The sequence below is a fragment of the Leopardus geoffroyi genome, chromosome C3 (genome assembly GCF_018350155.1).
Source record: "Leopardus geoffroyi isolate Oge1 chromosome C3, O.geoffroyi_Oge1_pat1.0, whole genome shotgun sequence".
In the NCBI taxonomy this organism is placed as follows: Eukaryota; Metazoa; Chordata; class Mammalia; order Carnivora; family Felidae; genus Leopardus; species Leopardus geoffroyi.
In genome coordinates, this window is record NC_059338.1 from 59,457,654 (window position 1) to 59,479,606 (window position 21,953).

The window sequence follows — 21,953 nt, forward strand, 5'->3', positions numbered from 1 at the left end:
AAATATCAATCTTCTCCCTTATTTATAACACCTTTTAAGCAGACCGTTCAACCGAGTTTTCTTTGCCAGTGGCAAACAATGTTCTTAGAGGACAGTGCCTGGATTAAGAACAGGAAAGGGAAGCCTGGAAAACAAAAATTTTCAGGATGTGCTTAGCACTGCTCAGGACAAAATATACCTTAGCCAGCAGGAATTATGACCATTATCATAATTAATTAATTTCCTTGGCCTTGACCAAGAGTCATTAAGCAACTCTTCTGATTATAATTTGGCTTCTGCTAAAGCAAGATTACGTCCTGCTGAATGGCCGGCAATTCCAGTCCACTGTGCAACTACACTTCCCATGATGGGTTAACACAAACAAGCGTTGTTTCTATTCCTGTCAATCCTGTATTTGGTTAGCAAGAGTCAGTTCCCTTGAACTCCATTACCTGCCAGTATGATAGCACCATCGAGTTTCTGAGAAGCAGGCCTGCCAAGGAGCCTGACATTGAGGGGCCGCCAGAAGGGCCACCTAGTCTTCCTGAACAGGGCCATCTTCTCCACTTTCAAAAGTACCAACGAAGAGAATGTCAAAGCCAGTGCAGCCCATATGTATTCCAAAAAGACTTCTTACTGCCAGGAATTCTGTACTTATGTGAGCACAGATATATCTCCTTCCTCAACAAAAAGTTGAGAGAGTAGATATGAAAGACTGGCCAAGGATATGCACTCTCAATTATTCCAAAATCTCTTCCTCTTCTAGCTCAGATTGTTTTGAATCATCCACCACTTAATGCCTTTATTGGAGGTACTCTGGTTGATGTGTTTGGCCTACAGAACGGCATCATGAAGTCTGCTGGTGCATCCACAGTAGGCGACTAACTAGGAGCCCACTGCTCCTTCCGTTTCATGGGGTCCTGTTCAAAGAGGGCCTCAAAGGAGAACTTTCCTTCTGATCTTAGAGTCAAGGAATTGTGCTGTTCTTAAAACAAAAGTGTGTTTGCTTTTAAATGTTATGGACATAAACGGACTAGGTTTCTTTCTTTGCACCATCTAATAGGAAGCTTAGAGAAATACTTGTGCTCCACTGAAAGGAAATATTAGATTTTTATATTAGGCCTCTGATTTTATTTTATATCTGTATTTCGCATTTCTTACTAGTTTGTGAATCTTTATAAACCACCTTAAATTTGGGAGGAGGGGATGAAAAGAAACAAATGGATAGTCTGCATTAATGCATCGTAAGAAATTTTTTTTTTTTTAAGGCGTCAGGAAAAATAAAGTCACATGAGAAGTCAAGGAAAAGGAAGGATTTAAAGAATAGAATATATGGATTGAAAGAATAAAAATCTTAATTAACTAGGGAAAGAAGGAAGGGAAATTAACATGAAAAGAGGTACAGAGAAAAGATTAGAGAATATCCCAAATAATTTATATAAATTAAACGAATGGCAGTAAAAAATGAGTGTAAACTTAATCAAGTGTACTGTATGGTTAAGGATATATATGATGCTAAGAAATATGTATTATTCCACAGGCATCACTCAACACAGTAAAAACAACACAGTTACAGTGGATAAAGAAAACATTAAACTGCTTGATAAAAATGGTCAAAAGGTACTACCTGGAAAAACGCACATACAGATTGTTACTGTAAGTTATGTCTTATCTGAGCTCTCCCCCCCTCCTCCAACCATTAGGAAAAACCCTATGCATCGCAACCATCTGAGTCTACTGACATCTCAGCTTTATTAATAACCCAGCACAGTCTAGGTAGTTTAAACTCCCCAACAAGCTTGATCAAGTTTTTGCCAGGTAACCTCTCTCCTTCAAGGCTGCTGTCATCACGCCTAGCCACTAAGAGACTTTACAATGCTGTCACTGCTGTATGTCAACCCGGCTTCATACAGAACACTGTTGAGCCATCTCCACTCAGAAGTTAAATTATTTTTCCCTATTGTCAGCTTCCTTGTATTTCTTTTTCCCCATGCCCCAGAGAACCCCAAGTTTGCCAGAAGGTTAGACCCCAGTTCAATTTAGCACTGAAAAGATTTTAGGTTGGGTCCCATCAAGTACATCAAGTCTAAATAAACTCCTAGACTGCCCAAATGGCATTATCTTTCCATTCCTCCTTTACCCTTCCCCTCCCAAATATCTGATCAAAAAATTAAAATGCCTTAAGAGCACACAGTTAAGAAAATTATGCTCTCTAGTTTCCCTCTGCTGAAAGGAACATCTTATACAAGGGTAAGGTATGATTCTGCTCTCCAAGATCACAGTGCCACAGCTGACCAGTCCCTACCCAACCTCTGCAACTGTCCCCTCTCTATGTCTGAACAGCCAAAAGATGCCTAGAAATAGAAAGCATCTGACTACCAAGGTGATAAATACATCAAGCATTTATTGATTACCATGCAGAAGTCAATGAGAGATCACTTAGAATATGTAGATGTTTCTGCTTATCATTTTTATTCTTTCAAAAATGCACTATTTCTTTTAAACTATGGCTAGTCTGCATACCAGCTGGCTCCAGGTTAGTAAGATCTGGCTGTCAAGGAAGCTCTGCTAAGTGGGAGGGAAATCAGCTACAGATCCAGGGGAAGGAGGGCAAAGGCCTAACAGTCACATGGGATACTCCATTAAGACAAGCACTGTGGTTCTTACAATCACAAACTCAGGACAATGCCTTGCAAATTGTAAGCATTCAATAAATATTTGCTGTGCATAAACTTGTTAAGTGAAATAGATTATTCTGTAAAGTACTACAAAGAGGCCAAGTAACTAGTCCATTGGCCCACAGCCAGTAAGTGGCAAAGCCAAGATTCCAACCAGGTTGGAGAGTCCGTGTTCCAGAGTCAGTGCTATTTTCACTTCTGTATGTGCTTCTTATGGGGAGACCAATATACCAAAGATCTCTGGGAAAGTACTCAAAGGCACAAGATAAACATGCTAGATATCTCTGGAAAGTAAATTTTACTCAAAGTTGAATCATTTTAAGTATTTGATATATAAAACACCAATGCATTACGAAAGAGAATACAGAATCCATAAGTACTAATTTTAGATTACATGGCCATGACATTCTCTCATTTTGTAACAGCCCCAGGCTCTCTTTAAGGATACAAGTTCATCCTCCTCTTCCACTAGACGTACAGATAGCAGAAAATCTGAAAATCAAAACATCACTCCATCCATACTGGGAAGCCAAAATGGGCCCTTCCAAGCATGTGCTGGATCCGCGGAGGAGGAAGCAGTGGAGGTTTGCGCACTCCAACGAGGGCACGGTCAGGGCAGTCAGGACAAGGTCAGGGCGCAGGGTGATGTGCTCGGGTGCTCCCGGCCCCGCCCACCGGACAGGGCTGGGCCGCAGACCACCAGTTCCTGCAGCAGGCCAGCCCGCACGGTGTGAACCAACAAGTCTGCTCCAAGCCGTAGGGGCTGCCCTGGAGTGAGCTGGCCGCCGCTGTGCAGCTCTGAGAGTCCTCACTTCCTACTGGACTGGTGAAGATTCCACATACAAAATCTCAGGTTATCCTCACTGGTCCACTCCACAAGGCTAGGAGAAGAAATCCTGCCACCCAGTGCATCACCTAAGCAGTCCACCAGCACAGGGACATGGGAGGGCTGACACGTGCAGGTGCGAGAGCGGGAGCTAAGGCCATGAAAAGGGCCTCAAGTTCCTCCGCACTATCGGTGGGTCTCACCGTGCAGCGTGGAGAAGACCAACGCTCTCCAGCACCACATAATATAGGTAATGTCTGTACAATTCTTACCTAATAAACAATTTAGGACAGTCATATCTGCTTAAAAGTGTTCTCTGTCTGTTAAAACTAGTTGTCTACAGACTGTTGCCTGAATACGCTCTCAAATTATAAAAGTTCAAATGCAATAGTAGTTGAAGACTGATGGTGTTGTTTCTAAGATAACGCTTTTGTCTTTGCTTTATCTTACTAGGGAATTTATGTCAGTGTTTAAAATGCTGTTTGGTGTAACAAGTGTAAAATTAATTCTATACACACAGAAAATAAATAAATAAACACAACCTTGCTAAGCACCAAAAACACAGCAAGCAGGTGTTAAATGTCAGGGTAAAATGCAGTCCTGAATCGTACAGAGTTTAAGCTATTCTGAAAATGAGAAACAAGTTAGCCAATAATTAAAAGTGCTAAAATAGATGCTGGAATATCATCTGCAGAAACAGAGAAAAGGTCTCCAACTCTGACTCTGCAGAGTTTGGGGAAATTGGGAAGGCAGTGGGAGAGTTTTAAGAGTTCCCAGTTGGTAACCCAATCTCTTCTCTCATCCCTAAACTGCTTCTCAAAAGACATAGAGGCCTTAATTAATGAAAGAAGGGGGAGGTACTCATGTAAAGACAATATGAAAGTTATACATTTTCAGGAAAACCACAAATATTCTGAAAAGGCTAGAACCAGTGCAAAACAACAAGAAAAAAATCATTGACATTTGAAAGATATACAGAAAAAGAAAAAAAATTTAATAAGATGCCCAACATACAATAAAAATATGAAAACGATAATATATTCATAGACATTCTTTATCTATCAACAAAGCAAAAATTTAAAAGAGCTTGTGGGGAAACTGACATTATTAAGTATTATAGATAAAATATACACTGTAGATACAAATATAGAATGGTACCTCTCCCAAGGGCAATCTGATAACATGTCCAAAATATTTAAATATGTAACTTTTTTATTCTGTCATTCTTATTCCTAAGGATTTATATTTTAAAAAATATAACACTTTAGGGGCACCTGGCTGGCTTAGTGGGTGGGGCATGTGATTCTTGATCTCAGTATTGTCAGTTTGAGCCCCATGTTGGGTGTAGAGATTATTTAAAAATAAAATCTTAAATTTTTTTTTTTTTTTTTAAATCGGGACACCTGGGTAGGTCATTTGGTTAAGCATCCACCTCTTGATCTCAGCTCAGGTCATGATCTCACTATTCATGAGGTTAAGCCCAGTGTTGGGCTCTATGCTGACAGCACAAAGCCTGCTTGAGATTCTGTCTCTCCCTCCCTCTGCCCTTTCCCCGCTTGCTCTCTCTCTCTCTCTCTTTCTCAAGATAAATAAAAACTAAAAAAAAAATAAAATAAAATAAAAATAAAAATTCAAAAATAAAAATAAAGCACTATAGATGGGATGCTTAGATCAAAAGGGATCAAGTAAATAACGGGTCTGTCTGTACAATAAAATACTGTGTCATTTGTTATTTATGCCACTAGAAGTCATTCAACTAAATAAAGTTCAGAGATCTTAAAAAAAAAAAGGAAAAGTAAGGGGGGGAAGTCAGCCTTGAAATTACCCAAAGGTTACTTGCACCTAGCAAATAAATAAGAGTGTTTATCTTATTTACCTCAACAAATTCTAAATAGGGAGCCATGAAAAAATTTAAGCAAAGGGGACGGAGGCAAGTCACAAAACATGTACACTATGATTCCTTTTGTAAATTATGCGCACACACATGAGGGGCAGGCCCATCTGGGGGATGAGTTTGGATGTATGGATGCACATAGTCAGGGGCACATTCCAGGAAAGGGGCTCTAACTGAGCCAACATCATATCAGTCCTCACAGCAGTATGCAACTGACCAGATGAGACTGTGGCCTCACGAGCTGGCAATGGCCCTGATACCGGTCCTTACAGCGTATGTAACTGACGTGATGAGACAAGATTCCAACATCATGAGCTGGCAATGGCCCTGACGCTAAAGTCTAAGTCCCTGAAATCACACCATCATTTCTTCCAGCATCACTCATTACATTAGTCTTCCCAGGAGATAGTGATGTTTACAATGTCTTTCATAACATCAGAGGACTTTCACCGATTCCATTCTAACTGATTGGTATATGAATGTGTATGTATTACTCTGCCTAAACAGCATTCGTGGCCAACTGCACGAGAAAGCACCAGGGGAGCGCGAGAGTGGCTCTCAGCAAGGTCGCGTAAAGAAAAATATTTCAGGGGCGCCTGGGTGGCGCAGTCGGTTAAGCGTCCGACTTCAGCCAGGTCACGATCTCGCGGTCCGTGAGTTCGAGCCCCGCGTCGGGCTCTGGGCTGATGGCTCAGAGCCTGGAGCCTGTTTCTGATTCTGTGTCTCCCTCTCTCTCTGCCCCTCCCCCGTTCATGCTCTGTCTCTCTCTGTCCCAAAAATAAATAAACGTTGAAAAAAAAAAATATTTCAGACAACTAAACAGGGTGATGCTGGGCAAGACTAAACAGAGGATACATGACTGAGAACACCAATACTACTAAATGGCTAGCTTATCAGAAACAATAATCAACAGTCATGTTTCCTCAACGGAAAGCTACAGCCCTGGTTTAGGAACAGCTTGGTCAGGGGAGCAGTAAACAAATGCATGCTATTTGCCTGTCTACCAATTTTAAGTCACAACTCATTTGAGAAACATTAAAACATTTTAGACACATGTTCATCAAAAGAATACATAACAGTAGAAGTCCTCTTTCCTAGGTAGCAAACTAGGTCATGAAAAAATATAAAATAAATGATGCCCCAAATAAAAATTATCTGAATGCTAACATCTGCAAAGAGCTTCAGTTTTAAATACAATTCTTAACAGAAATCCAAAATGTTCAGGGTTCAGCAATCTATACACAGTTTCAAAATATTTCTATAGCCAACATATGGAGATACCTGAAATCTAGGTTAACATTGGATCTAGTAACCAGTTAGACGTCCATCCCTCCAAACTGCAGGATATACAGTTGGTTCTAGACCACACAATTTGGGCCTGGGTAAGCGCCTGGGAGCTGTGTGTAAGCGCACTAAGGATAAACTCAAGTAACAGTTGTTAACATACTTCATCATCAAAGTGACTTGAAACAATTTAACGGTTAAAAGCATGAGAATTCTCTTAATTGCTTGCTGCCACAATCAAAACGGGTCAGAGACCTAGATGTGCCACTGAGCCTCTTTACACTGTCGTCTCACGTGAAAGGGGATGACAAGCACACACACCTCATGGGGCCATTGTGAAGATTAATATGAAAACGCATATAAAGATTTTGTACAGTAACTGGCACAAAGACTTGGCGAATGTTATGTATTACTGCCACTGGAAATTCATACATTTGGTAGAAGGTATGGAATCTCTTCCACAGATTTTGCCTGTGTATTGGGCCATTATAAAGGACAAAGAGCATGAACATAGCCTCGTAATTTGAAAACCATCTTTAGCTCTTGAGCTAAATCTTACTCTTTCTGGACCACCCAGACCAAACTTGAGTTCCCTGAAAGTGCTGTGTTTTCACTGGTTTCAAGAATAATGTATATACTGTTCCTTTTGCTTAGGACATCTGCAATCCTACTTCCCACTCAGCCTTGGACTGATTAACTTGCAGTCATCCTTCATGTCTCAGTGTAAACATCATTTACTCAGGGAGCCCTTCCCAAGTCCTCCTGTCCAGATTAGGTACCCCCATCTCATGCTTAAGGCCCTATCTTATTCAGAGTACTCTGGATTTCCCGTATTTTACTCAATTAAGTATGAACAGTGTTATCTAATGTATGACTTGCCCAGCAGATTATAAACTTTGAAGGCAAAAACTCTATCTGTCTCACTGTTCTATCTCCAATGTTGCGTACGTGGCAAGGAATAAAACAAGCTCTATAAATATTTACTGAATTAAATGAATGCAGAAGGACCAGTCAGGTTGGTTAATTATAATCCAGTTCATGCTCACATTGAGAACTAGTACAGTTCCTGATAAGCTTACTGTCTTTGTTCATTCACATTCTAATAAGATGTTTCCAGTTTAAAATCCCAATGCTACCTTTCTGGACGACCCATCTCACATGATTTAGCTCTGTTGCTAAGATAGGATCAAGCCTATCATGCTTTATATTCTTAATAGCCTTATTAAAATAGTATTCAGATGAAAGCCAAGCTACTCAAAGTATCTGTGTTTACTGGCCTTCATCCAAAAGATAGTACTGAAGAATTCCACAGCTTAAAAAGAAAAAAAAAAGTATGAAAACAATCCACAATTCATCAGTGAGAATCCTATGGGCTAGAAAAGTTAAGTGATTTGTTCAACATCAGAAAACTATACAGTGCTGGGCGCCTGGGTGGCTCAGTCAGTTAAGTGTCTGGCTTCGGCTCGGGTCATGATCTCATGACTTGTGGGTTTGAGCCCCGTGTCAGGCTCTGTGCTGACAGCTTAGAGCCTGGAGCCTGCTTTGGATTCTAGCTCCCTCTCTGCCCCTCCCCCACTCATGCTCTGTCTGTGTGTCTGTCTCTCTCTCTCTCAAAAATAAATAAACGTGAAGGAAGGAAGGAAGGAAGGAAGGAAGGAAGGAAGGAAGGAAGGAAAGAAGCTACACAGTGCTACAGATGGAATAAGGATCCAGGTTTCCTAGTTCTATTGATCTTTCCACTACAGAGACTTTTTTTGTACATTGAGAACCGCTGTTCAAGATAGTGTAAGCAATGGTCGTGAAATGCAACTATCCTTATTTAAATTGTCCTAATCATTCAATGCTACTGAATCATTTGTAAAGCTTTTTTAAACTATGCATGCCCAGGCCTCTAGTGTATTAGAAACTCTGGAGGTAAGGCCTAGGCCTCTGCATGTTGAGAGTCCCAGGGATGAGTCTTATCCCAGCAAAGATTGAGAACCCCTAATTTAATCAATTAAACATTATCTGCTAAATGTGCACTCCGTCCCTAGGAGTGTGTTCTTGATCTCAAGGCTCTTGGAGACAAGGTTTACTTACATAACTCAATCAGAGAAGAAAATAAGACTGTGTATAATGAAGTGCTGAATTAGCTAAATGAACACAAATTAAGAGCTAACCTCAGAGAAACTAGGACAGTAGCACAGGCTTGAGAGATCAGCTATTTCAGGAGCTAGGGCCTTTATGATAAACAAGGACGACAGCTTTCAAACCGTGTGCTGAGCAGGAGTCCTTCAGGATCCTGTGAAAGTGCCTTGAGGGCCACCATGGGAAACCGGGGATGCTTTTCCTACCTCTGACACCCATTTCAATCAGAATTGCTCCACTCTCACCTTTTATATAATAAGCTTCTGCCTAAAATTCATTACAAAAAACTCCAACGGCTTTTAAAAGTGTGACAACTCTTTTATTTACAAATATGTAGAAAAAGGAAAAAAGTCAGTGGTGAAGGAACTTGTCCCCAAGTCACAAAGCTAATCAGCGATCCAGAACCCAGGTCTCTCACTCACTACACCACATCACATACCCTGACATTCCAAAGGGATGTCAGTGTGAGCACAGGTTCTGACAGAGCACCCCAAGTGCCAGCCTGACCAAAACGGTGGGCTTACTTTCAAACTGGGATGGGGTTGTGCAGCAGGACAGGGAGGGGGTGGGAGGGGGTGGGAGGGGGTAGGGAGGGAAGGACGAAGAGAGCCCAAAGCACCAGAATAAAATACAGCCACCCTCCTTGAACAGCTCTTCAACACAAAGTTTTAGGTAGATTTTTTTTTTATCGTTTTAATAAACTTTTTAAAGTTTATTTGGGAGAGAGAGAGAGAGAGAGCACATGCACGTGCACAAGTGAGGAAGGAGCAGAGAGAGAGAGAGGGAGAGAGACAGAATCCCAAGGAGGCTCTGCACTGGCAGTGCAGAGCCCAACGAGGGGCTTGAACTCACAAACTGTGAGATCATGACCTGGGCCGAAATCAAGATCTGGACGCTCAACTGACTGAGCCACCCAGGTGCCCCTATTTTATTTTTTTTCATGTTTATTTATTTTTGAAAGAGAGAAAGAGAGAGAGAGAGAGAGAGAGAGAGAGAGAGAGCGCGTGCGAGCGCTCATGCGCATGATTGGGGAAGGAGCAGAGAAAGAGGGAGACAGGCCGAAGCAGGCCCCGTGACACCAGCTCAAAGCCTAGCTTGGGGCTCAAACCCACGACGAAACATGCAATCATGACCTGAGCCAAAGTCGTAGGCAACTGAGCCACCCAGGAGCCCCTAGGTAGATTTTTTTTTTTTTTTTTTTTTTTTAATTAAAACCTGGGGTGCCTGGGTGGCTCAATCGGTTAAGCGTCTGACTTCGGCTCAGGTCATGATCTCACAGTTCATGGGTTCGAGCCCCGCATCGGGCTCTGCTTCGGATTCCGTGTCTCCCTCTCTCTCTGCCCCGCCTCTGCTCGCACTCTGTGTGTGTGTGTGTGTGTGTGTGTCTCTCTCTCAAAAGTAAATAATAAACATTAAAAAAAATTAAAACCTGATAAAAGAAACACTGTGTTTGTGGTGGGCTGATAAGGGTGGAACTGTTGAATCATGCTCTGTAAGGAAGGAGTAGGAGATAAGAATGCATAGGCAGGGATGGGGGCCAGATTAACAGAGAACCTTCAAAGTTTCTGTCTGCTACAATGCAACACCTCCATGGGAAAGCTGTCAGAAGAGCACCAGTGGAGTGCATTCCCTCTCCCAAGGTGCTGGCCGCACACGGAAATGTATAACCTGAAGTACAATGGCCCACAGAATCAATCTAAAGCTTCTCTACAGCAGCACCAGTAATAAAATTGCTGATTTTACTCTTGTGCTCATGTAAGAAAAACTATTATAGTACTTAAAAAATTCTTCTGCTATCAATTTGTTACTCACCACGGCATCCCTCTAACACCGGTGTTATCACCATCTGATTGTTGAAAGAAACAACCACAGAAGTCAGTAGCAAAGTCAAAATGAGAGGTCTAGGATTTACAATGCTCAGACTCAGTGCTCAGTCCACACAATGGAGTGGCAGGAGCACAAATCTCAGTCCTAATATTTGTACGTTTATCACACATTTAATTCAGTAAAACTGTCTTGATTTTCACAACGAATTTATAACGCAGTAATAGCCACCAATCATGTCTCAAATGACATCTCCAAAGTTGAATTCATTGTCTAGTCTCCAAATGGCTCCCTCTTCCAACCTCCCTGCTTCGTTTACTTGGCACTGCTCTTTATAATCTAAGCTCAAAACCTCAGCATCCCCCTTGACTCTAATTAGCTGCTAAACACTTAGAATTAAGGGCTTTGATCATGGCTAGTCCAGAACAAAAAAATTCAAAGGATCCCTACTGCCTAGCAAAAGAAATCCAGACTCCTACACCACCAGCCCAGAGCATTCAGAGCTCTCCAGAACAGAGTCAGTAACCTTCCACCGCTCCCCACTGTATAGCCTAAGCAATAACTGACCTGGAAGTCCTGCTGTTCCCCAAACACACTTTGTGCTTCCTGAGCACATGACTTTGGGGAAGTCACTTAATCTAGGCTTTATTTTACTCAACTATAAAATGGGTATAATAATACTTGCCTGAAAGGGCCAACTAAGGTAATGAAAATGAGAGGGCTGCTATAAACTTTAAAGTGCTATAAAAATACAGACAGTATCATTATGTTATGGTGATGGTAATTTTATTTTATTTACACCCGCTTTGCTCCAGAAGGGATATAAAGCAGCCCACATAAAACACAAAAGAACAAGAATTTAAAGACAGAAGCTTAAATAAAAGAAATATAAAACAAAAGGTAAGGACATAAAATGAAACTGGGAATGAGGAGGCTAAGAAAAATGCATACCATAATTGCCTTTCCCATCTTTCAGGTTAATAACTTGGTCTGAACACTGTAGTTTGATTTGAAAAGAAAACTAAGTCAATTATTAGCAGTGTCCAGAAGACTAAAAACAAAACTATTGGTGAGAAATAAAAAAGTTCCTAACATAAAGACCTGGCAAGAATTTTCCCCCAAGGTCCTTATTCTGTGTGATTAACTGGACAACATCCACAACATCCTCAACATATTTATCCTGGATTCTCTATTTTATTGCATCGTTATTAGACTGAACGCCTCTTGAGGTCAGGTGACTGTTCTTTATTTGTATCTCCAATAGCATTTAAACCAATTAGTCGGCAAACCATATGCCTCGATTTTTATATATTGGTTTCCATGGATACAACCTCTGCATTCTGTTTCAAACCATCTTGTACACCACATCAATCCTAAAACATCACTTTTATCACGGGATTCCTTAAAAACCCTGCACCTAGAACAAATGCCTCATTCTTTACCTACAATCCTGAATATTTCCCCAGCAATATGCTTCTCTGTCTTCTCATTCCTAACTTTTTGCCTTTTTTTAAGCTCAGCTTTAAAACTCATCTTCTGCCTAAAGTCTTATCTGACTGGCAGTGATGTGGCAGAGAGACTGGGGGTGTGGGGAGGAGCCTAGAAAGTCAGAAGTCTTGTGTTCTGATGCCTAACTCAACAGTGAAGAGATTGAGGGCAAGACACTGAATCGCTGGGAGAACATTTCCTCATCTCTAAAGGCTATAGGATAGATGGTATCTACATTACCTTTCAGCTATAAAGGCTCTAGGATCCTTTGGTTCCTGCGAATTTGGACACACTCTGATATCTATCCTGATCACGATTATCTGCTACATATTCTAACATATAATTATATTATGTACATTGTTTTTTGATTTTCCTTGCTATGGAAAGATACCAACTCCTCCATAGCATAGTCTTATATTTCCCTTGTTATCCCCAAAAACAACTGACATAAGACCAGGTACACAGCAGATATATTTTGTAAACTATGAAATAATTGTAAATAAATAAAGGACTGATTATAATAAACTTCCTTGCTGCAGTATGAATCAGCCAAAAAGACATTTCTTTCATTAAGCAGGCCATTAAAATAAATGTACTCAATCAAGAAAACAGGTAAGTCACTTTTCTGTAAAAAAGTATATTCACACAGTAAGTTACAAAGCCAGTCAATACAAATCCATTACATGTTAAACAAAAAGGAGTTAAAAGACACAACATAATATTCACTCCCAGCCATTCCTGTTTATATCTCCTATTACAAAGAGGAAACTCACTAGTCACCCCCGCAAAAAACCTACTAATTTGTATTACTTTACTGATTTAACTGTACATACTATTGTTATGATTCCAACATAAAAACCAATAAAGTCACAGAGAATTATGAAATAAACCATGTGACTGTACTTTCAATGACTTTCAACATCACAGGTTAAGTAATGCTACTACCAATATTCATACTGAGCTTAGTTTTGCGCTTTTCACATTGTCTTTTTTTTTTTTTTTTTTAAATAAATATTATGTATCCTTTTCTGGATGAATATCCTAGTTTCCTGGACAGTACTTTAAAAAGAAAATCTGATAAATGTAGAGGTTTGCTGATTCTTCTTTTGTTCATTACTAGTCCTGTCAGCAAATCTAGGCAACAGTGAAAACTTGAGTATTTGCTTAACTGGAAAAAAAAAAAAACAAACCCAAAAACATGACACAAAGGAGCTATATCAGCAACTAAGTATAAACAACATAACCTATCAATGTTCAATAACACCCTATAGTAAAAACACACAGGACTCTATAAACTACATGCATAATATGTAAAGAGCTTCTTTAAATCAGAGGATCTGAAACTCAAGACAATTCTCATATTCCAAATTCTAAATATATTGTAAATGGATCAGTCACAGGCAATGGCTCCACTCATGCCATTTTTTTTTTCCCACTGCTATTACTGCTGAAAGAGTTTATAAGGGCTCACGGCCAGTTTAGAACATGGAAATATTTCAGTACAAAATAAAACAGATTTATTCCTAAGAAGAAATATAAGGAGGGAGGCTGGGAAGACGGTGGAGTAGGAGGGCCCTGAGACTGCCTCTTCCCATGGATACGACTAGATAACACTCACATCAGTGTAAATAACTTCAGAAGAAATATAAACCTGAAAAGTTATTATCTTTATTCACAAAATGTCAATATTGCACAAAAAATGTTCAGCAAAAGATGGGGAAGGAAACTGCTATTCTCTACAATCTGTAGTTATTACCTCTTTCATCCCTGATTCCCCTCAAAAAGATATTTACCTTATTTAAGCAATACAATAAAAGAATTAAGCAAAATCCCTGCCCAAAGAGTTTCCTAAAAAAAGAAGGAAAGCATTCAGAAGGGGTACAGAAACTCCAGTAAGACAGATGTAGGACAATCAAATGCACATTCTGACGCCTAATACTGGATTTCCTTGAAAAAATAAATAATAAGCATGTTTGCTCAAGCATTTAAATTTAATATTAAAAAAAGGCAACAGAAACAAGAACCTAAGTAACCCAAAAGGCGCATGTTGCGTTACTTATTCCATTCTGTAAACAATAATTATTTAAATAGTTTTAAGCCCAATCACTTCCACTGGGAAAACACAGCCCTGCTTAAAATTGCACTTCACAGTATTTACTAATCACAAAAACTGTGTAACTGAACAAGTACTGTTGTATAAAAACAAGTTAATGATAGCCATATACCAGTATTTTAAAATATAATTGGTTTTAGGGGCGCCTGGGTGGCTCAGTCAGTTAAGCATCAGACTCTCGGTTTCGGCTCAGGTCGTGATCTCACAGTTCGAGAATTCAGGCCCCGCGTAGGGCTCTGCGCTGACAGTTTGGAGCCTGGTTGGGATTTATCTCTCCCTCTCTCTCTGCCCCTCCCCAGCATGCTCACTCTGTCTCTCAAAAATAAATAAACATGAAAAAATTAAAAAAAAAATCATTTTAATAGTGCTCAAAAAACTAAAGAGTAGAGCAGATACAAAGAGTAGATACAAAGAGTAGAGCTGTGTGTTTTCAATGTAAAAAAACAAACAAAAATAACCGTTAATAATGAGGCAATCACCACTACATAATGTTATAGTCTTCCTAGTACAAAGGAAACATGTTCATGAAAGTGAGTGACCAATGTTAAAAACAACTTAAACACAAAGACATACAACCAAATATCCAAGATCAAATAATACAGATTTAAGAAACTTCAAATATTTCACTTTTTTTAAAAAAAAATTTTTTTTTTTTCAACGTTTATTTATTTTTGGGACAGAGAGAGACAGAGCATGAACGGGGGAGGGGCAGAGAGAGAGGGAGCCACAGAATCGGAAACAGGCTCCAGGCTCTGAGCCATCAGCCCCGAGCCTGATGCGGGGCTCGAACTCACGGACCGCGAGATCGTGACCTGGCTGAAGTCGGACCTTAACCGACTGCGCCACCCAGGCGCCCCTCAAATATTTCACTTTTAATGCCAACCACTTATGAAAGATAACATTCAAATTTCCAGGTCTGTCATTCTTTTTTTTAAGCTTTGGGGAAAGGCTAAGATATTACCTGACTTAGTTACCTCATTTATATCACAAGCTTTTTAAAGTTAATTTACTTATTTTGAGAGAGAACAAGCATGTGAGGAGCGGGTGGCGAGGGGACAGAGGATCCAAAGCAGGCTCTGTGGTGACAGCAGAGAGCCCAATGTGGTGCTCAAACTCATGAACCATGACATCATGACCCGAGGAAAGTCGTGCACTTAACCAACTGAGCCGCCCAGGCACCTCTCCGGTTCTGCCATTTTAGAAGCACCTGCCTAAGACAGTCAAGGCTCCTTTAAACATCTTTGGTGGCTTGGTAAGAGCGACTTAACATTCTGAGCCCTAAATTTATTCTGAAATCCGATGACCAGATGAATAACAGATTAACAATTACTTCAATCTAGGCAGCAATAAAACACATTTTATTTCTTCTGCTTTCTGCTGCTTATCGGTGCAGAGAATAGTAAACTAAAAATATGGCAGAATACTATTCACTGTACACCTGAATAATAGTCACTCTTTTTCCTTGATTCCTGGGAGTTTTGACAATGACAAAATGAAAGGAGTTAAAAATTAGTTTGGAAAAGATGTTTAAAATTACAGTAATAGCTTGGAAGCAGAACGGTCCTTTCAAATATTAAAAACATTTGGTCAGCTGTCACATGAATTTTCAAGACCTAAACTCAAAAGTACCATTATAATTAGTAGGTGGGGCAAGTTAAGAAAGGGACAATGGGTCTTCTGAAAACTTGTGAGTAGCCTGCCAGATGGGTACACAAGGAGATGGGCAGGTTATAAACTAAGGCTCAAAAATAATCTAAAATACTCTATCAAGCTTGGAAGAGTTAGGGATAAAGCACAGCATCCTACCACATTCCTAAGGCATTTTAATCAGCACCGTAAGATACACTAGTTAAAATTATGATGAAAAATGTCTAAAAGGAAAACCTTCTATGTCAAAAATCTTAGGTGGAATCACTACCTCACAATGTAGTAATTTTAAAAATCACTAATCAATCAAAATACACACATTTCTCCAGACTAAGACAAATCCAAAAAGAATTTTGAATTATTTTTTATTTTTTTGAATTATTTTTTAAACTGTATGCAAAGCACATGCTTTCTTATAAGTATCTACCTTATTTTTAAACACTGTAATTTCAGTTTTTAAAAGAATGTATAGTGCTCATTCTCTTCAATTTCACTTTACTCATTAAAATAGGTACCAAGGCCAGGGGCGCCTGGGTGGCTCAGTCGGTTAAGCGTAGGACTTCGCTCAGGTCGTGATCTCACGGTCTGGGAGTTGGAGCCCTGACAGCTCAGAGCCTGGAGCCTGCTTCAGATTCTGTCTCCCTCTCTCTCTCTCTGCTCCCCACCCCTGCTCACGCTCTGTCTCTCTCTTTCTCAAAAACTAAAAGATTAAAAAAAATTCTTTTTAATAGGTACTAAGGCCAATGATCTCTCTTTCTTTAGCCTCGCACCTTCTTATTAGAGTTGGGGAGGTCACAAAGAACCTCTCTAAAATAAACATATTGATCACTTCCAATCATTGGAATCAAAGTAAGTACATTGATTGTACTTACTTAAAACCCATAGTCTCCATCTGAGAACCTGAGGAAACGAATTTTTACAATAGCATGGAATGCCAACCAAAATGCCAGTTAACAATACTCATCCTTTTCTCTATTAAAACAATTCTAACAGTGGAATTTTGTTTATAAAATTCAGCATACATTTTATCATCCTGGAGAAAATATCTGCAGCCTCAGTGGTGGTTAAATTGCAGCTATAAAGGAAATTGTCCTGAGATAAATGGTTTCCCTATGAGAAGGTTTCACTGCTACACTTCACCTCAGGACAATAAATCAAATTAACTGCACCTTGTCCTCTGTCCAATGACATCATCAGTTTGACCACATCTTGGGAATCGGGTGCAAAAACATATGCTATTTAAGGCATGAAATCATATTACTGCCTTTTGTCCATTCGACCTCATGCTTCAGGTCTCTAAAGCAGTCAGTCACCTGAACATTCACATGAAAGCTACAGATTCCACCCCCCCCCCCCCGCACCCCATCCCCCAGCTGCATTCGGGCCAGCCTACTGGATGTGAAAAGAGGAAAAATGATGAGAACTGGTTATTTGAAATTGGCTTGCTTTTAGCCCACCAAATCTACAATTTTGTTACAAATTAAACTGAAGACTAATGTCTCCCAAAATATGTACCTAGCAACTGACCGTAAATAAAGTGCCTTATAATTTCAGAGGTTTAACACATCAGAGCTAAATAACACTTCTCTGGTACTTTACTAGCAGGGGTAAAAAAAAAAACCACCAATGAGAAGCAACTCTATGTTCTTATAAAACACACTAAAACTGGATAGAATGAAAAGGGGAAAAAAAGCTTTACTAAGAGAAAAACCAAAAATGAAAATTATTGTTTCCTCTAAACAACAGAAGTTAGCCTGACTTTCACAGACCAATTGCCCTGATTCTACATAAAACATAAAATCAATTCTGACAACTTAAAGAGGGGTGGGTGTGCTGGGAAGAGAATAAGTTCCAAGATCAGGGTAGACACAATGACGATGTTTATTCTGCTATGTTCACTCATTTAACCGTGACACAAACCGCTCAAAGAAAACCTAACCCGTCTCTGTTTTTAGGAGTGCTCCCATTAAAATACGCAAACCTTGACAGGGACAGCACAAAATTAATATCAGCCCTATCTTAAATTAGAATGAAGAAGTTGAAAAGGAAACGCTGCACTGAGACATTCTGAAAGTGCTGTTAATTGGAATTTCTAAAACACTTAACTATTCTACAACTCCTAGGGAAAAACAACAACAACACACAACTATAGGTTTTACAAGTAGTGCAGACCTTTACAAAGCCGGAAAGTGTTTAACTTGGAGGTGGAAGCCAAGGGGCAGGGGAGAGCTATCACTAAAGTAAAGTGACTTACTTGTATTAAGTCAAAATAGGTTTCACTTGTCCCTGAAAATGAGAAGATTTTTTTTCCCTTAGGCCTAATATTACTGCAAACTATGAGAAAATCTTTTTAGGAGAAAACAAAACACGACGGAGTCAGAGCTTAGCTAGGAGCTGGTTTAATGCTGGTGAAGGCCCCGGGAGGGTTTGTTTTGCCCGCGGAGGCCGGGTACGTGTGTGGAAGTTGGTGGGGGAAAGTCATTTTGGTTATTAGTAAATAAATCAAGCGGCAGAAAATGAGGCCTAGGCAACTGCCAGAGGAGCCAAGGCCTAGCTCTCCCCCTGCTCTTCCCAGCACAGCCTGGGTTTGATCTCAGAGCCCCGTGGATTGCCAAGGAAAAAAAAAAAAAAAGAATCATATCGAACCACAAAAGCACATGGGGCGAATGTAAAATATAAACACGGCGTTGGGCTGTGAGTGGCTGTTATTAAAGGTCTGAATTACTAAACATGAGAGGCGGGGAAAGCCGGGCGGCCATTTCAATAATATAAACCTCCCCGAATTAGACATTATTCAAATGAGAGAGGTTCGGCTAAGCAGACAGTAGAGAGGACCCAGCACCCAGCAAGGAACCAACACCACAGAACCGAGGAGGGGGATCCCCGCCCCTAGCTAACTCCCAACAGGAGAGGGGAAATCGAGAATATTATCAACTTGTCAGGCCGGCCGGTTGTGGGGCAGGGGCAGGAGGGCAGCCTTTACATCCGAGTTCTTGAGAGGCCTCCGGGTGCTTCTGGGGCCTGGGAGCAAGAGGGCCCCGAGGGCCCCCGGCCCCGTGGGTCCGGGTCAGCGCAGAGGGGCGGGGGAGCGGGGAGGGGCAGGGGAGAGGAAGATGAGACCACGCCAGGCACCTCCAACCCAACTCCCGGGGGGAAAAGCACGGCCCACCGGAGACTGGGAGCTTTTCCAGCACCCAGGGGACTGCTGACCGATGGTCTGGAGCACATGGGGCTGCCCCGGAGGACATCCCCCTCCGAGGGGAACTTCCCACGAGGGCCGCCTTTCAACCCTGTCCGCCCCGGAGGGGGCGAAGCGGACCCCTGCGCGGGCTCCCCACCCCCGCCGCCCCGAGGCCACCTCGCAGCGCCCGCGACCGCTCACCCCTACCCACCTAGAGCGCGGGCCTGGCTCAGGTCAGGCCGCCACACCGGGGACAAGCGGGGCGCGGCCGAGGTGCCCGGGGCCGTGACCCCCCGGCTCAGCCCCGCTCGGACCCCGGTGAAGCGGCGGGGCGCGGGCGCCGGCGGGGCGCTCTCCCCGGGCGCACCCCCGGCCGCCCTCCGGGCCGCCCGCCCCCCCGCCTGGGCCCACTCCCGGCGGGGGGACGCGTGTGGCTGTCCGGCCGCCGGGGTCCGCTCCGGCCCCGCCGCCTCCCCGGCATTGTGCTCGCCGCCACCTCCATCCCCCTCCACGCCCCCCCCACCCCGCGCCCGCCCGGCCCGGGTCGCCCGCCCGCGCCCCGTCGGCCCAGTGGCTATGAATATGTAAAATGTCTTTATTGTCCTCTCCCTCTGCCCCGGCCCCGCGGCCCCGCCGCGGACCCGCTCGGGTTCGGGCACGGCGGCGAGGAGGCGGCGGCGGCGGCGGCCGGCGGTGGAGGAGGGCCGGTGCCGGCGGGCGGGCGAGCGGCGGCGGCGGGGTGGGCCAGGGGCAGGAGGAGGGCGGTGGATCGCAGCCCCCTTTGCCCCTTGTCTTCCCCCTCCGCCTGGCCGCTCCGAGCCTCTTTCCCCCTCCGCTCGGCGCCCGGCGGGGGCTCCGTGCTCCCCGGCCCCCCATCTCCCCGCCGTTAATTATAATAATCCTGAGTACTAATAAATTATGCTAAGTCGCGGGGGGGGGCAGCGGGAGCCGGGGTTGAGTATGAATATGAATATGTAAAATGCTGTAATGATTACCTGCTGCTGCTGCCGCCGCGGCTGAACTCTCATCTTGACTCGCTGCTCCTCCGTCCGCCATTTTGAATATTTTAACCAAAATCGCCCGGTCGATAAACCCTCCCTCGCTCCGGCTCCCCTCCCCCCTCCCGCCCTCCGTGCCTCCTCCCTCCTCTCCGCCCCCTCCCGCTCCTTCCTCTCCCCGGGCTCGCGCCAGGGGGCGCGCGAGGCCGTCCCCTCGGAGGAGCCCCACCCCTTCGGGCGTTGTGCGCACGCGCCCGCTGCCTGCCGTGGCTCCTCACTAGCTAAAGCGCCCTCAACCTGCCAGTCACCCCTTCGCTGCATTTTTTTTTTTTTTTCCTCTCGGCTCTGCACATGCGCGACTTTCTCCACGCGCCTGAAATGCAGGCGGCGCATGCGTTACCTCTCGGCTCCTTGAAGCGTAACCTGTGTAGTACGTTGAGTGCTCGTCCCTTCTGATAATCCTCTCTTTCCTCCCGCCTCACTGCCCTCCCGGCTTTACTCCGACGTCCCCCAATGGCCAGTGGCATACTAAAAGGGCAAGGGACACGGCAGCCAAGAGCTTGGAGACGCGTGGAGTACCCGTGGGCGGGCCAGCCCCGGCGCCCCCGCCGCTGCGCACTTTTTAAGGCTTTCCGCGCAGTTGAACCGCTGACAACAAAGGAGGGGCAGCTCCCCTGCTAGGTAATTTCCGGCCCGGTGGGCAGGTAGGGGCGGAAACGCCCGCCGCGGGGAGCCGGGCTGGAGGCACCTGCTGAGCTACGCTCGGGCGTCCCGCTTTAAATTTGAATCCTAACTAGTCCCCGCCCCCAGCTCTGCAAATGCTGGAGACCCGGCCTTGGCTAACACGAGGGGGAGTGTCTTGTGCTGGTTTTAATTAGCCCCAAATCGCGTCTACTCTACTTGTTTCTAACACCCAGCCGGCTTCTCGGGATCCGAGTGTTTAAGTCGCTAATTTCCGCCCCCTACCCTTGGTGGGGCTTTCACGTGCCTCGTTCGCCGCTCACCGGATCGAAACGAATAGTCCATCCCCTAGTCCATAAAGAGGCAGTCTCCCTTTCGCTTGGCAACAAATTTAAAACCTAGCCGTAAACTGGAAACTGATGACCTAATAAATCAAGATGTCGAAATCAGCAGTAGCTTCATCAAGAATTTTACTTTGCTGTGTTTCTCAGAGTAAATATAATAGTAGGCGTTTTATGTTGTAAATATCTTTATTTCAGTCATGTTCTAAGATTTCTTTAATGGTAAGTTTCCCTGGACAAGACTCAGGTCTAATTATGTTACGAATTTTTTTTTCAAAAGCCCTAATATTTTTCCAAGAATATTGGAATATCCCCCAATATTTTTTAAGAGTAAAAAGAAAAGTATCTCAGGGTAAGCAAAGAGAAAGAAAGGAAGGAAGGGAGGGAAGAAGGAAGGAAAGATGGAAGAAAGATAATCCTAGTCTTGAGAGAAATGACTGTAAAGTTTAAATGGAGTAAAATTGCAGATTCTACACTGAAGAAAACGAATCTCTAAGAGAATTAGCAGTTATTCTAACGACTAAAGTTTTAATCATGGGTCTTAGCCTCCTCACAATTCCTTACACTGTGCAGGTACAGTTGAAGCTATTGTCAGTGACAGCCAATGAATTTGGGGTGGGATTGATTTATTCATGGTAATTAAGCTTTTAGGGTGTGTGCATGACTGTTCAAATAATTGGACCAGCATATAATCTATTTCAAGCCACACCAACACCACACAGTTAAGGAAATGCAAATTTCAATCATGTTACAATTAATCCGGAAATATGGCATAAATTACATTCACCAGCATTACTATAGGGGAAGACATGCCCCTGCTCTGAGGACAACGAATTTGAAATTACCTCCACTAAGGCAAAGAACCCAAATACCTTTACTTAAATTCCTATCT

General features: G+C 42.9%; 1 protein-coding gene across 2 annotated transcripts in view; it reads right to left on the reverse strand.

The window, feature by feature from the left end:
• POU2F1 (POU class 2 homeobox 1) overlaps window positions 1-20,117 on the reverse strand; it is a 178,112-nt gene extending 157,995 nt beyond the window's left edge. The window contains exon 1 of one of the 2 annotated variants that reach the window (XM_045453056.1): window positions 20,037-20,117. In XM_045453056.1, coding sequence (XP_045309012.1) covers window positions 20,037-20,097 — 61 coding nt within the window. In that variant the 5' untranslated portion in view covers window positions 20,098-20,117. The remainder of the gene's footprint in view (window positions 1-20,036) is intronic. The other variant, XM_045453059.1, reaches the window with a different exon arrangement.
• Window positions 20,118-21,953: the final 1,836 nt, after the last annotated feature.